The following is a 14565-nucleotide window of genomic DNA, read 5'->3' as shown; positions in this document are numbered from 1 at the left end:
TGAGTTTCTTTAGCTTAAAAAATATTTTTATTTATGAATTATAGTGAACTTAAATTGAAAATTTTAAATTAATTTAAATAAAATATTAAAATTTATTAAATTAAACTTTATCAATAATTATAGAAATGAAATTGAGCATTGTACAAGTAAAAAATAATAATAATATATACTCCTATCATATATATTTTTTATTTTTCAATACCAATAGTATTTTATCACATCATGGACACTAAGGAAACTCTTGTGCAATTTCCCATTCAATCTCTCTAATAAAAATGACTTTCTTTTTTAAAAAAAATTATTTTCCACCCCATTAAAATTTTTATTAAAACTTTTATATATAAATTTATTAATGATGAGCTCTGGATTTCTCTACTTCGGTCAAGGGTCAGGACCACAGCAATAGCCTATCATTCGGAGGCCCACACACCATCTGCACAAAACAGGCCCGGCTCGTCCAAACCTTATTTTCTGGGCTCCACCTGGATTTCTCATCCAGGTCGGCCCGGTCTGCCCAGCCTCTCATATAGGTTCCCTTTTGGGCTCGGTTCTCATCTCATCTCACGGCCCAGCTCGGAACCAAGAACGAGACCTATTTATCTGCCTTGCGGACCCACTCACGCATGCGCACAGGGAGAATCAGAAGAAGCCGTTACACATGAGGCAGGTGCCTGATATCCTCGTACGTCCATATCTGTATAGCAGAAACACGTGGCCCAATGGCGGTGATTCCGTTATATGTCATTAGCAGATAAAAAGAAAAGAATAAAAGGACAGACTCCTCCCTAAAATCTCTAAGTTTTTTTATTACTTACAGAACCTCTGTAAAACCCTATTTTCTGAATCTCGGATTATCAATTAATAAATTTTATTTTTTAAATTAAAATTAAACATAAAAATTAAATTATGTTATTGAGAAAATATTTTTTTAAAAAAATTATATATAAATTATTTTTTACAAACGAACAAAGTAAAATTAGTGCTAAACACCTCATTAACATAACCAAAAATCTAGATTTTGGCATATTCTCAGAACAAATTGCCATTCCATTGCATTTTATTCAACCAATCATAAATAAATGGTAAAAAAATAATGAAAGAATGAAAAAAAAAGGCTAAAACTAAAGAAGAATAAGTAGGTAAATATCAAGAACCTAAGGCATCACAACAGAAAGCATTAAGAAGAGTTATATATATTCTTTTTATTTAATTTTTAAATTAAAAAATAATTAAATTAATAAAAAGCAACATCCCACTTAAGAGAAGTTGCATGGAGTTAATCCTCCCAATTTGTTAGTCACCAATCATGCTCATCCTCTCTTTCATGTAAAATAATTCTCTTTGTTATAAAGTTTTAGTTAGTGGGCATTTCCTTTTAGAGCCCATTGAGTTTATTTTGAATCCTTCCCTTACCCCACTTTCTAAATATTATAATTTATTGGTGAAACCTCAATCAACATTATCAAATCATCAACTAAACCCTCATAATTACCAAATTAATTACACTCATAATTAATTTGTTTTTAAGGATATGAGGATTAAACCCACTAATCATGATTGATGGACAGCAAAAAGGCCAAATTAAACCCACTACAGTTAAAGTACTTCAAATTCATTCTAAATACGCGAGTTTCTCGCTGTGGTTTTTTTTAACTCGATATTTTTATATTTTTCTCTTTTTTAAACTTAATTTCTTCTTTCTCCTTTCTATAAAAAATAATCTGCGTCAATTGATTATTGATAAAGATGAAGATGTTGTTGTCCCTATTAAGAACTCCAGAGATATTTCGATCGTCACTTATAATTTTTGTATGGTGAGATATTTCTCACATACAATCCAATCAATTTTCACAATATGCAAACCTCTTTGACAGATTTATGGCGGCAATCCTCGGACAGTTATTGCATTGAAGAATTTAGTTTCTAGTTACAAGTCGGACATTTTATTTTTGATGGAAACAAAAATTCTTAGTTCTCGTATGAAATTTTTTCGTAATTTTTTATATTTTGATGGTTGCTTCTTAGTCAATAAACAAGAATTGGGAAGAGACCTTTCGTTAATGTGGAAGAGTCATAGGTCTGTTTCTGTGGTTGACTTTTTTTCAATTTTATTAATCCGGTTGTTTCGGAAAGTAATGTTGAACGAAGTTTTACTAATTATTATGAATTTCCGAAATCGCAACGACGACGTCAATCTTAAAATTTTATTCGAATTTTATCTCGTATAAACTCTTTTCCGTGATTTTGTTCGGGAGATTTTCATGATTTATACTCGAGAAATGAGAAAGAATGAGAAATATTTTTGTCAAATTATATTATGCAGGGGTTTAAACAAACATTTAGAGAAATATTTTTACCAAATTATTTTATGTAGGGGTTTGATTTTAAATGATTGTAAATTTTTATTAGATTCTAGAACTGATATTTCTGTTAGATGGGTTCATCATAATATTATTCTAACTGCTCATACTTTGACTATAGAATCTATCAGGTATAATCATCTCTCTGTTTGAGATAATATCACACTTTGTTTGATAAAATTTTATTAATACAGTAGTTTTGTTTAAAAAAAAAAAAGTTAAAGTCCTTCCATGTAATTCATTACCATGCTAAGCATGAAAAAGCTTAACATTTATCGAGTAGAATAACTCTATTACTAGGCAAATCCCAGTACAATTGAGACAGCAAAAGAAAAAATAAGGTTTTTTCCCACTAGGAGCTTATGGGAAGTTTTGTCAAAGAGCAATTGGAGCTTTGTGGTTGAAGCTTTTTATGGGACCAAACACTTGTCCATAGGGGTGAGAATTTGAGACTTTTTAATGGGGTGATCTTAAAAATGGGTTTCCATTAAGTTTAAAATATTTATTATTTATTACCAAACAGAACCTTAACATTCCAAGTACATGAGTTTTAAAAAAATAAAAATAAATTAAGGGAATTATTGAGAATCCAAAAAGGCTTCCATTTGCTCCACTAATAATAGTTTAGAGTTCTTTTGTTTTTCATTCCCAAAGTTTAAAAAGAAATAAAGAAAGGTTGGGTAAAGGATTAAGGACTAAGTGATCAACACTTGTGTGGAAGAACACAATTCCCATTTGTGCATCATTACGATGAGGACAACAAAGAGGTACAATTAAACTTTTCATTTAGTACTAATTCAATATTTTTTTATTATATTTGCTCCAATTAATTTTATTATATTTGCTCGAATTAATTTAAATTTATATCGAATAAATTAATAATTAGAGTATTTTTCTTAAAATTTTAAAAGTATTTTACATTTAATTTTAAATTGTGGTCCATTTATACCTCGATACTCTCGCTTTTTACTTTTATGTAAATCTATTTTTTTTTCCTCCTTCCCATGCAAGATAATCTGTATCAATTGACTATCGATGAAAAAGAAAATTGTGTTGTTCCTATTAAATGCTCAAGAGATATTCCATTCATCACTTATGATTTTTGTATGGTGAAAATATTTCTCACATTAAATCCAATCAATTTTCAGAATATGCAGATATTTTTGACAGATTTATGACGGCAATTTTTGGACAGTTATTGTATTGAAGGCTTTTGTTCCTAATTATAAGCCGGACATTTTATTTTTGATGAAAACAAAAACTCTTAGTTCTTGTATGAAATTTTTTAGTAATTTTTTACATTTTGATGGTTGCTTCTCAGTCAATAAACAAGAATTGGGAGAAGACCTTTCGTTAACGTGGAAGAGTCATAGGTCCGTTTATGTGGTTGTTTTTTTTTTTTAAATTTTATTAATTCAATTGTTTCGAAAGGTAATATTCAATGAAGGTTTACTAGTTATTATGGATTTTTGAAATCGTAACGACGACGTCAATCTTGAAACTTTATTCGAGTTTTTATCTCATACAAACTCTTTTTCGTGACTCTATTTAGGAGACTTTAATGATTTATGCTCGAGAGATGAGAAAGAATAAAAAGTATCTTTGTCAAATTATCTTATGCACGGGTTTAGACAGATACTTGAGGCACTTGAGAAATATTTTTACCAAATTATCTTATGTAGGTTTTTGATTTTGAATAATTGTAAATTTTTATTAGATTCTAAAACTGATATTTCTTTTAAATAAGTTTGTCGTAATGTTACTCCTGTCATGCATAATCGTCTCTTTATTTGAAATGATATTTCTCTCAATTTGATGAAATTTTATTAATACAAGTTATTTTGCTTTTTAAAAAAATTTAAAATCACTAATGTGATGTGCTTCACAGTTGAGCTTTTTACTAGCATATTAATTATTAATAGGAATTATTTGATCATTGGTGGACCATAATCCTATAAAGGAAAGAAAATGTTTGAAAGCTTTGAGAGATGAAGAATGGATACAAATGCAATGCTATTAAAAATAAAAATAAAAATAAAAAGGCAAAGAATAAAATCTTGTCTTGTCTTGTCTATGCTTGTCCTTCAACCCTTAACCCATGCCTACATTAATTATTTCTTCAAAAAAAAAAAATTGATTTTATAAAAAATATTAATAAATTTTACATTTTTTTATATAAATATATTTTATTTTCTAATCATTACAAATTAAATTTAAAAAAATAATATTTTATGCTTATTAAAATTCAAATAAGTAAAAGAAATATTTTTTTTATATGATAAGTGATATAATTATACAAGATTTATGTGTATTATTTGTTTTTCACTTTCTTAAGTGGCTATAATCATTATCCATATTTAACAACTTAGGTTAAAATTGGATAAAGCTTAAAGAATATGATAAAATTGAAAAAAGAAAACTAAAATTAAAGAATATTTTACTATTATTATATTAATTGCAATGATATATTTTGCATAATATTCTATTTTCAATTTAATATATTAAAATTGAAATTTTAGTGCTAAATTATTATTAGAATTAATAAATTTTATTTTTTAAAATACATTAAATAAAATAGAAATATATTAAACTCTTAATGAATAAATTATAATTTCTGAAGGGAAAAAAAATACCGATGGGCAACCGGCTTGTCCGGTAAAAAGAAGAAGTGGATTGGAGGCTAACGTGCGCGCCACAGTCAAATGCACCAATATTCGCTTGTGCGTTCTTCGTTTCTTTCTTTTTTGTGTTTCTGTATTTTAATTTTCTTTCACTTTCTCGCTCTTTCTTCTCTAAAACCCAAACAAACAAATTAAGAAATTTACCTTTATACTCTCCTCTTTTTAAGAACCTCTTTCTCTCTTCTGTGTCATTTCTTCCATAATCTCACTCCACGAACACTTCCCGTTTTCTGAGTTTTGTCTCTTGATTCTTGCATCTGACTTGACCTGGCAATGATGGACAATGGTTTCTCTTCCCCTCGAAGCGATGCGTTTCCTGCTGGTCTTCGAGTTCTTGTTGTCGATGATGATCCCACCTGGTTGAAAATCCTTGAAAAGATGCTCAAGAAGTGTTCTTATGAAGGTTAATTTGCCCAACCTCTGCTTACTTCTGTTATTCATTTCTTATTAATTAACACTCAATCAAGGTTATCTCTTTTTACTACCACTGTTGATTATCAACGGGGTTAATGTTGCAGATGAACCTGCCTGATTCCTTTTATTGATTTTCTTTTTGAACTTTTATGACTTCATATTTACTCCCTGCATCTGTTTCTTTTTGTTTGATGTTCTGTGGTTGTAGTTATTGACATGTCGTTTCTATTTTGTTGTTCTGCTACTTGGGTTTTCTAGATAGCTTGTTTTTCTTATTGAAAGGTGCATTTGAAGTTCGAAATTTATGATATCTGTCTATCTCACTAAGAATGCTACATGTCTTGTTTAAGCATGATGGTGACATAAAACCTATATGAAATCATGTTAATCGGGGTTTGTTTAGTGAAACACGGTCATCATAAAGATATGCTTATTATTCAGAATGTTATAAAACTTGAATAATTCCGAAGGGTTTTGGTCTTTTTGTGGAATTTTTACTGTTGATAGTCATCTTGGATTGGATCTAGAAATATGTTTACTCCCATTATTGGTTGTGATTTTTTTTTTTTAACTTCTCTTTTCATCTCCATTTTCTGAAACGGAGGCATGGACGAATCAGACTGCTAGTCAAAAAGCAAGAGTTTTGCAGATTTTTATTTTAAAAGAAGTACAAGTACTTAATTAGGAAAGTTCAAGTACCGTTAAATGTTTTCTCATGGAACTCTCAAACTTCATGATGTGAAATTTCTTGTCATCAGACTTGTTGTGCTACTGTTTGCCCTTGTGTTTTCTAGTTTGCTAGATCACTTAACAGAAACTTTGTTGTAAACTGATTTCAGTACTTGTTCATGCCTCAACCAAGTTCTAGTTGGATGAGTTATCTAACATGGCATTTCAATTTAGATGACGCATTTGCTTATCATCCAATTTCAACTATGTTGATGCATTTTAAAAAGCTTAACTACTTAATTGGGGAAAATTTTAGGTCATGAAATAATTCATTAAAAATTCAACAACTATTCCCCATGTAATTATTTTCTCAACTTAACTAACTGTAGATTTGAGGCTTATATGTTGGATAAGATTGAAACAACTAGATTAAATTTGATTTCGGCGCTAGTGAACCATTAAGTCTGATAAATGATGGACATCAGGGCTTCAAGTTTTATATGCCTACCTTGTTAACATTAGGGATTATCTCACATTTGTAGATACTGCTATAGGGAGATTCTCAGCATGTCATGCCTTGCCTGAGACATATCAACTCTATACGGGGGTTGTACATTCTTAAGTTACGTGTCATGCCATTTTTAATGATACAAGACAACATATAAAAAAACACTAAAAGGAACTAATAATACAATTGTCTGAGGAATGATAAAGCGTTTGAGCGGACATATTGAATGTGTATTAATAAAAGGTAGCTTTCTTAGTGATGGCATGTTAGATTCCTGATATGTATTGATACAATACATGTGACTCTAAGCTTAGCATTGACACATAAGCTCCTGGCTGTAGCATTGCTAACATTTCCTTACCTAGTATCTACTGAAATGTGTATGAACATGGTCACTGGGGATTTGATCAATCATGATTATACCTCTGGCATTATTAGGCTTAAGTGAGATTAGATTGAACAGTCTAAATCTTAGCTTGGTTAATCTATTTACAGGCTTGAGTTGGTGCGCCTCGTAATTTCCTTGGTTCTGAGTGCTTTTTAACTGGTTCAGTGAACTCGGCTTATGCCTTTCAGTTTCTAGTATCCTTGTGGGCCTTCAAAGGGATTTCTTCTGGTGAACCTGAAGGCCCTTTTCCTGATCATTTTTATGTCATCTTTTCTGGTTCATATCCTCATGCTAATAATTTTGCTTGGTGAATGGAAGTAACATAGGATGGCTTTTATTTGCAACAATGTGTTTAGCTTTCTAATTCACATTACCACATATCAAGTTTTTAACTTTCCCTTTTGGAATGCTTTTGTGTTGTTCAGTGACCACATGTGCTTTTAGCAAGAGATGCTTTGCACTTGCTTCGTGAGAGGAAAGATAACTATGACATCGTGATCAGTGATGTCAACATGCCTGACATGGATGGGTTTAAACTTCTAGAACATGTTGGATTGGAGATGGATCTTCCTGTCATTAGTCAGTTCTTTGCCATAAATCTTTCCTCATTTTTTGTCTTATATTTATTGGAAGTGTGCATCTGACAAATTTATTATCGTAACTTTGCAGTGATGTCTGTTGATGGAGAAACAAGTCGGGTTATGAAAGGTGTTCAGCATGGAGCCTGTGATTATCTTCTTAAACCAATACGAATGAAAGAACTTCGAAATATATGGCAGCATGTATTCAGAAAGAAAATCCATGAGGTAAGAGACATTGAAATTCTTGAAGGAATGGAAACTATGCAAATGGCTAGAAATGGGTTAGATGTGTCCGATGATGGTTACTTGCTTTGCGGAGAAGATCTGACTTCAGTTAGGAAAAGAAAAGATTTTGAAAGCAAACATGATGACAAAGATCCTGCGGACAATTCTTCCACAAAGAAAGCCAGAGTAGTTTGGTCGGTAGATCTTCATCAGAAATTTGTCAAAGCTGTAAATCAGATAGGATTTGATAGTAAGTGTCAGTTATATCTTTGATTAGAAAATTTCAGCCAGTGGATCACAATTATGAATAGTGGATCTTCATATGTTGACAAAAAGTTTTTGACCTTTATTCGTCATTTATGTGGTTTTCAATGTAATAGCCTACATCTTTATCATGCTTCCATGGAGCCATGACATGTAATGTCTGTTTGGCAGAAGTTGGTCCAAAGAAAATCCTTGACTTGATGAATGTTCCATGGTTGACGAGAGAAAATGTTGCAAGCCACTTGCAGGTATTCTTTGATAAAATATTGGCAAAACACTCGTTTCCTTGTTTAATGTTAAACCGTTTGAATTCTCTATTAAGTTTATTGATTCTTGAACAGCACAAATTCTCACTCGGAAGGTTTTCCGTTAATGCAGAAATACCGTCTCTATTTGAGTAGATTGCAGAGGGAAGATACTGTCTCTGCTGGTGGTATAAAGCATTCAGACCCGCCTTTGAGAGATTCTGCTAGTAGTTTTGGTGCTCAGAACTCGATCAGCATGCAACAGCTTGATGTTGCAAGTCGCAGCTATGGATTTCTAGGCAATAGTTTACTTGTCCAAAATGGGGAGTCTAGAGGCCATGAAAATGAGCGAAAGGGAACTGTTTCAAAGAGTGCTGCAGAACCCAAAGGAGCTTTAAATGTTGAAGTTCCTGATCCTCGCAAGTCCAGGAGTTCACAAATGGAATTTGGTCGTTCTTTTACTTCTCTGGGATCAGAAGTAAACTTCGCAGAATTTGATTCAAACTTCCCGACACGGTTTTCGTGGTGTGAAAGTGAACTGAAGCAAGAACCTCAGGCGCTCCATTTAGATGATGGGCTTAGACAGCTAACACTGCCTGGTAAGCAGCAGCGCATTCAAGCTGATTATCCACAGCCGGCTCCACCTATTATTTCTGGATCTTCTGCAACTGAAAGAGACATAGGCTCTGTCAAAATAAAGCCTTTGTATGACGAGTGCAGGAGCAATGCTAGCCAAGTAAGTTCAATTGGGAGCACAATTGAGACTAGCGATGTTCAAAACAAGACTTATCCAGTGAATCATCAAGCCTTTGATCCCATTTCCACTAGCACATCAAGCATGAAAAACCAGCACTTCAATCTGAGTTGCATGTCGGACCTGGAATCAACCCAAAAGAGTGTAAATTCGGAACTGTCACCTTATGCAACACTGGATGATGATTTTCAAGTTTGTTGGGTTCAAGGTGATTGTTATGCTATGAATCTGGGACTCCAAAACATCGAGTTTCCGGAGTTCTGTGACCCCGGTCTCATTGCCGGTGTTCCAACTTACCTGTACGATTCAGTGAGGTTTGACTACGATAATCTCTATGACCCAACAGAATACTCTCTAATCGAGCAAGGCTTGTTTATAGCCTAACCTTGCTCCATTTCATTTGCTATCTTAAATAGATGACCAAGCCATCAAGATGGGTGTCCGAAACTCCTATGGATGGGGACATTATTTCCTCGTCGGTCATAATAAGCTTGCTTCTTCAGGTTTCTAAAACTTTCAACCTTGATTAGTAGTGTTGTATATGGATGTATAATGTATGATTAATGAGGGCATGCACATAGATGCATGTGGAGACTGTCATTATTCCTTGGAAATTTTGTAAGTGAAGGTCATTAGCTGCTACAAGTTAAATATATCTTCTTCTTGCCAATATGCCAATATTAATCCAACGGTAATGCATAGTTTGCTCATCACCTTTTCATTAGAAGTTTTACCCTTTATCTTTATCCTTGTAAGAAGGTCAAGTTTTGGGTAAAAGTTTAGTTCTTCTTTCTGATTTGCTGAAAACATTTCAATCAAGGACTCAGGACTATGCATAGAAGCCTCTCAATATTTGGCTCAGGAGTCGGAAGCATGTTCAAGTTATCATTTAATAATAATGGGATGCTAAACATTCACAATTTCATAAAAAGCACTTTAACTTTTTACATGCAATCATGTAACAATAATGCCAACCTTGGATACAAAAGTAATGCATTCTATCATCTAACCAAAATTGTTTTCCTTTCCAATTACATACACAAAGAATATCAAAGCAAAGAAGAAACCGATATCTCTCCACTAATATTACCCTAAGCTGAATCTCACTGCCATCACAGGATTATTTTTCTTCTCTGTAGTATCTAATTACAAAATGGAATCTGCATAATCACCTCTATGGATGCTTCCTTGAGTGTGCTCTCTGTGCATACTCAGCACTGGATATTTGGAGAAACATTTTCATGCTCTTTCTTCTTTCGTAGCATAGTTACTGAACGAGTAGTGCTTTGATTACCTTTCGGTATGATATGCTTGGAGCTTTCACCATTGACTGAAGGCCTCCGATGAAGCTGAATGTTTGTTTTCTGGACCACGTTGGAACATGGCTTCCTTCCGAGTTTTGGAGATTGAGGTCGTGCTGGTGGGATCTGCCATCCATGATGGATCAAGAGTTAAAATGCATGCAGAGGTCCACAAATACATTGGCACTATGAAAAGTTTTTATATAAAACAACCTTTGATTTTACTTGTGATTGTGTTTTCTCCATCTCCTTTGCATTGTTTTTCTCTTCAAGCTTCTGAAAGAACTGTCAAAGCAAATGAAAACAAGTATAAGTATCCTATGAGAAGAATCAAGAGTTTATTTACAAGGATTCTATGAAAAGAACAATAATTTCTAATCGTACTTCTTTACGTTTTGCAGCTCTTTCTTCACTCCTAAAGCTAAAAGGAGAGGAAATAATTGGAGATCGTGCTTTGCTTCCACCACTTGCAGATGAAGATTTTAAGCGGCTGCCATAGAATCAGTTAACAGTAATTTAGATCATACAGTATATGGTGCATTTCTGTTTCAGTTGCTAATTATGCAATCTCCACAAGGAAATGATTTCAAGAAAATGAATGCACAACAAGCTGTTGGGATAGGCATGCCAATTCATGACTTCAAAGTTAATTCTAATACTTTCAAGGTATACGCATAATATGACATCAACGGGGCACCTAGTAAGCATAGCAAATAGTTCCACAGAAATGGTTGGGAAGTGAGCACATGCTTATTAAGGTAAGCAATTAAGGCCTAACAAATATGAAGTATCTTCAAATACAGGTAGCACAGTTCTTACTCCCCAGAGAGGGCCTGCAATATCCCGCCTGCTATCTTCCCTCCAGAAACTGACTTGTTGAATAGGGAACGACTTCTGTAAGAATAAATCACAAATATCAGCAAAAGGAACATCTAAAAGAGCCAGCTGCTGGGTTTTGTAGGGGGCAAAATACCTTCGATCATCTGACTGGCGATTCACTGAGGGAAAGAGCTTTGATATCCCATAAACAGATGCCTACAGTTGGGAAATAGTTATAAAAATTTGTTACGAATGTCCATCTGTTTGCTGCACACAAGGCAACAGAGAGGATCGCTTAAAGAATGTAAATACCCTTGTTGGATTTTGTGTAGTAGTTGAACTCTCTTTCAACATTCTGACAGAGCTTTTGTTGGTTTCTCCAAAGCGAGGAGCCAAATTGATCGACATGTGGACAGATTTTGGAGTTGATCTCCTTTTATCAATCAAGTCTCCCACAGACTCATAGCCATTGGCATTGACATTTGTTCCACCTTGCATTCGTGTGGAGCTCGCCTGTTTGCTAGATGACTTTGGGATTTTGGACGCTCTGCTCTGACTTGATTTTGATAATGAATTTATTTGTCTTTTATTATTTGGTAAGGCCAAATTCAACTTCTCTGCGGGTTCCTGATAGAAATGATTGTAAAAAAGAGTTAAAGAGATATATGAAAACCGGAGGTGTAAAGGGACAATTTACCTTATTGGGGATTTTCTTTTCTGGTGTGGCCTCAATCTTGTCATGATCCTCAGAATTATCAAGCTGCTTTGAATTTTCCACCTGAATAGTGTTCTCCACCTCAGCCTTCTCTTCTATTACCTCTTCAGCTCTTTCCACCATTTCGTTTTGTAAATTTTCCTTTTCACCACCAGGACAAAACGCATTTGCATCAGCAGAATGAGGCGGGTCAAGGACGTCTTTTTCATGTTGTGTATTGATTACAGCATCACTAGTTGCCTCAGCCAACACAGAATCCACAGGACTGTCACAGTGATTTTCTTCTGAAGTTCCAACTTCAGGAATACTATTAGCAGCAATTTCTACTTGAGGGGCATTAGTTACTGCAGCATTTGCTTGCTCAAGCAAGGCTGCTGCTTTCATGGCAGCCCTCTTCTTATAGTGAGCTTCAAAATAAGCTTTCTTTTGAGCAACAGAACCTGGCTTGGAAAACTGCTCAACTTCTTCTAAGTAGCGGTTGTGAGAGAAGATTGACCATTTTTCCCATGCTAAAGATTCTGACATAAATCTACCAAATGAGATTGATTCTGTTAGGGCTCGAAGCGGGTCCCCCTGTAACCCAACATCTTCCACAGGTTAAAATTAGGGATTCTAATGTTACTGAAATCCAACAAACAATAAACACAGAACTGCAAAGAAATTCCAAGCTTTGCATGTTTCTGGATTAGAATAAAAAAGTTAATCCTTGATGCTATAACCAAACCAAGAGTGCTAACCTTAGAGATATAACACAAGAAAACACAAACCCAAAAGAATTTAGTAAGGAAAAATAAAGGCAATCTTAAAAATCAATCCATCTAAGTCTGGCAATGATCACTATCAATCAGAATATATCTAGAAGTTAAAAAACGAAACATAAGGCACTAACCAGCAAAATTTAGCAAATAAACACCCAAATAATTTTTCCATGTTTGGGTTCTCAGTAAACATTGAAAGCATTTCAAATAATTAAGCATAATCAAGAACTCAGGCTGTTAAAGGAAGACCCACGAATCGTCCTACGACGGATTTATACTCTGTTAGGTCCTAATAAAAGCGAACCATTTCCCCATTTCAACCACAACATTTCTACATTTTGCAGTTTGATCGGAAAGCAAACAAGTTATAAAGGCAAAACAGCAACAATTGTACCAAACCCACGAAAGATCAGTAGAGAAACATGAAATTTCCATAAATTAAACATTAATAAGAAAAAAATTTTATGGACTAACCTCTTTGGCTTCACGGGAAGCATTAGATGGATGAGAAAATGATCTCCTAAGACAAGCTGGTTCAGCCATCTCACTTTTTCTATCCTTCAATTTGATATTGCTTGTTATAGCTTTGCTTATTGTATCTGCCCGTGAACTCTTCAATGGCTCTCTCTCCACTCGTTTTCTCACTATATAATTTGAACCTTGGACTCACGTATTAATGGATCTTTGCTTGCCCAGGCAAGAAAAACAGAGACAAAGAAGAAACTGAGGTATGCAGAGAAAGGAAGAAGCTTTAGTGTCTGTTGGGCTTTAAAGTGCAGCTTTTTATTTATATTTTTGATTTTTCTGCTCTGTATGTTTGCTTTTTCTGCAAAATATGGAGCGGAGAGGAGCAGTGATGGGACCCATGTGGGTAAAGCTTCTAACGTCTAGTTTTCTTTTCTTTATTTGGTTAATATCGAATTTTTATTTAAGGATAGTATATTGTCTAGTCCGAAATTTCCTATTCAGTTTTTATTTTTTTTATAGCAAATAATTTATTTTAAAATTTTTATTTATAAATCAAAATAATTAAATTATAAATATTAATGTTATAAATTATTAAAATTAAAATAATTAAATTTTAGTTACTATATTTTAAATTAGCTTTGGTTTGGTCCACTCATGTGTTTTTGAATTGAGCCTAGCAAGCGCAAGCGCAAGGCAGACAAATCTTGTCCTCTGTAATAACGATTTACCAACGGCTTTTGTCTGCAAGGTCACCGGCCTTACATTTAAGTAAAAAAAATTAATTGAATTAAATTGAATTAATTTAAAATTTAATTTAATTTTTTTAATTTTAATTTTAATTTAATTTTTAATTTTAAAATTTTAATTATTGTTAATCAATTTAATTTAATTTTAATAAAAAAATTAAATTGAATTGATTAACAATAATAATATATTATTTTTAATAATATAAAAAAATAAATTATATTAATATTAAAATATTTTAATTAAATTTTAAAATATTAAAAATAAAAAATAAAATTTAAATCGATCAAATCGAATTAAATCAAATTAATTTAATTTAATTTAATTTAATTTCTAATTAAAATTAATTTAATTTAATTTTTATAAATATTAAAATTTAATTTTTAATTTATTCAATTTAATTTTAAATTAAACTGAACAAATTCTCACCCCAATATGACAAGCTTTATTCTAATTCATCACAATGAGAATTTGTTGCAATTATCAAGGGATTGTTGTTAATGGGTTGCCATATAAAGTGAGGAAGAGGAGCAACGGTCACTTGAATTTAGTATAAAAATTTAATGAATTTAAATATTGTAAAATAAATCTAATCATTAAATTAAATTAAAAAGAAAATCAAATTGAATACAAGAGAATCGAAATTCAACAAATTCAAATTCAACTTCTCT

The 14565-nt window shown here is 32.7% G+C and overlaps 2 protein-coding genes across 2 annotated transcripts; one reads left to right on the top strand and one right to left on the bottom strand.

The window, feature by feature from the left end:
- The first annotated feature begins 5096 nt into the window (after positions 1 to 5096).
- Positions 5097 to 9767, top strand: LOC110628565 (two-component response regulator ARR11-like). The gene is given in 6 exon segments (XM_043948924.1): positions 5097 to 5444; positions 7446 to 7459; positions 7461 to 7599; positions 7690 to 8076; positions 8262 to 8338; positions 8469 to 9767. Coding segments are annotated over 6 exon segments (1752 nt in total). The 5' UTR covers positions 5097 to 5314; the 3' UTR covers positions 9474 to 9767.
- A 242-nt stretch (positions 9768 to 10009) lies between these two features.
- On the bottom strand, positions 10010 to 13488 carry LOC110628566 (protein WVD2-like 7). Its single transcript, XM_021775302.2, has 8 exons — positions 13157 to 13488; positions 11907 to 12497; positions 11522 to 11836; positions 11364 to 11425; positions 11210 to 11284; positions 10775 to 10880; positions 10604 to 10675; positions 10010 to 10516 (listed from the first exon to the last, which is right to left on the bottom strand). The coding sequence occupies exons 1-8, from the start codon at positions 13223 to 13225 to the stop codon at positions 10301 to 10303; spliced, it is 1506 nt and encodes a 501-aa protein (XP_021630994.1). The 5' UTR covers positions 13226 to 13488; the 3' UTR covers positions 10010 to 10300.
- Between the last annotated feature and the right edge of the window lie 1077 nt (positions 13489 to 14565).

The sequence above is a fragment of the Manihot esculenta genome, chromosome 12 (genome assembly GCF_001659605.2).
Source record: "Manihot esculenta cultivar AM560-2 chromosome 12, M.esculenta_v8, whole genome shotgun sequence".
In the NCBI taxonomy this organism is placed as follows: Eukaryota; Viridiplantae; Streptophyta; class Magnoliopsida; order Malpighiales; family Euphorbiaceae; genus Manihot; species Manihot esculenta.
Note: the sequence above shows the minus strand (reverse complement) of the source record. Positions and strands in the feature narration are given on the sequence as shown.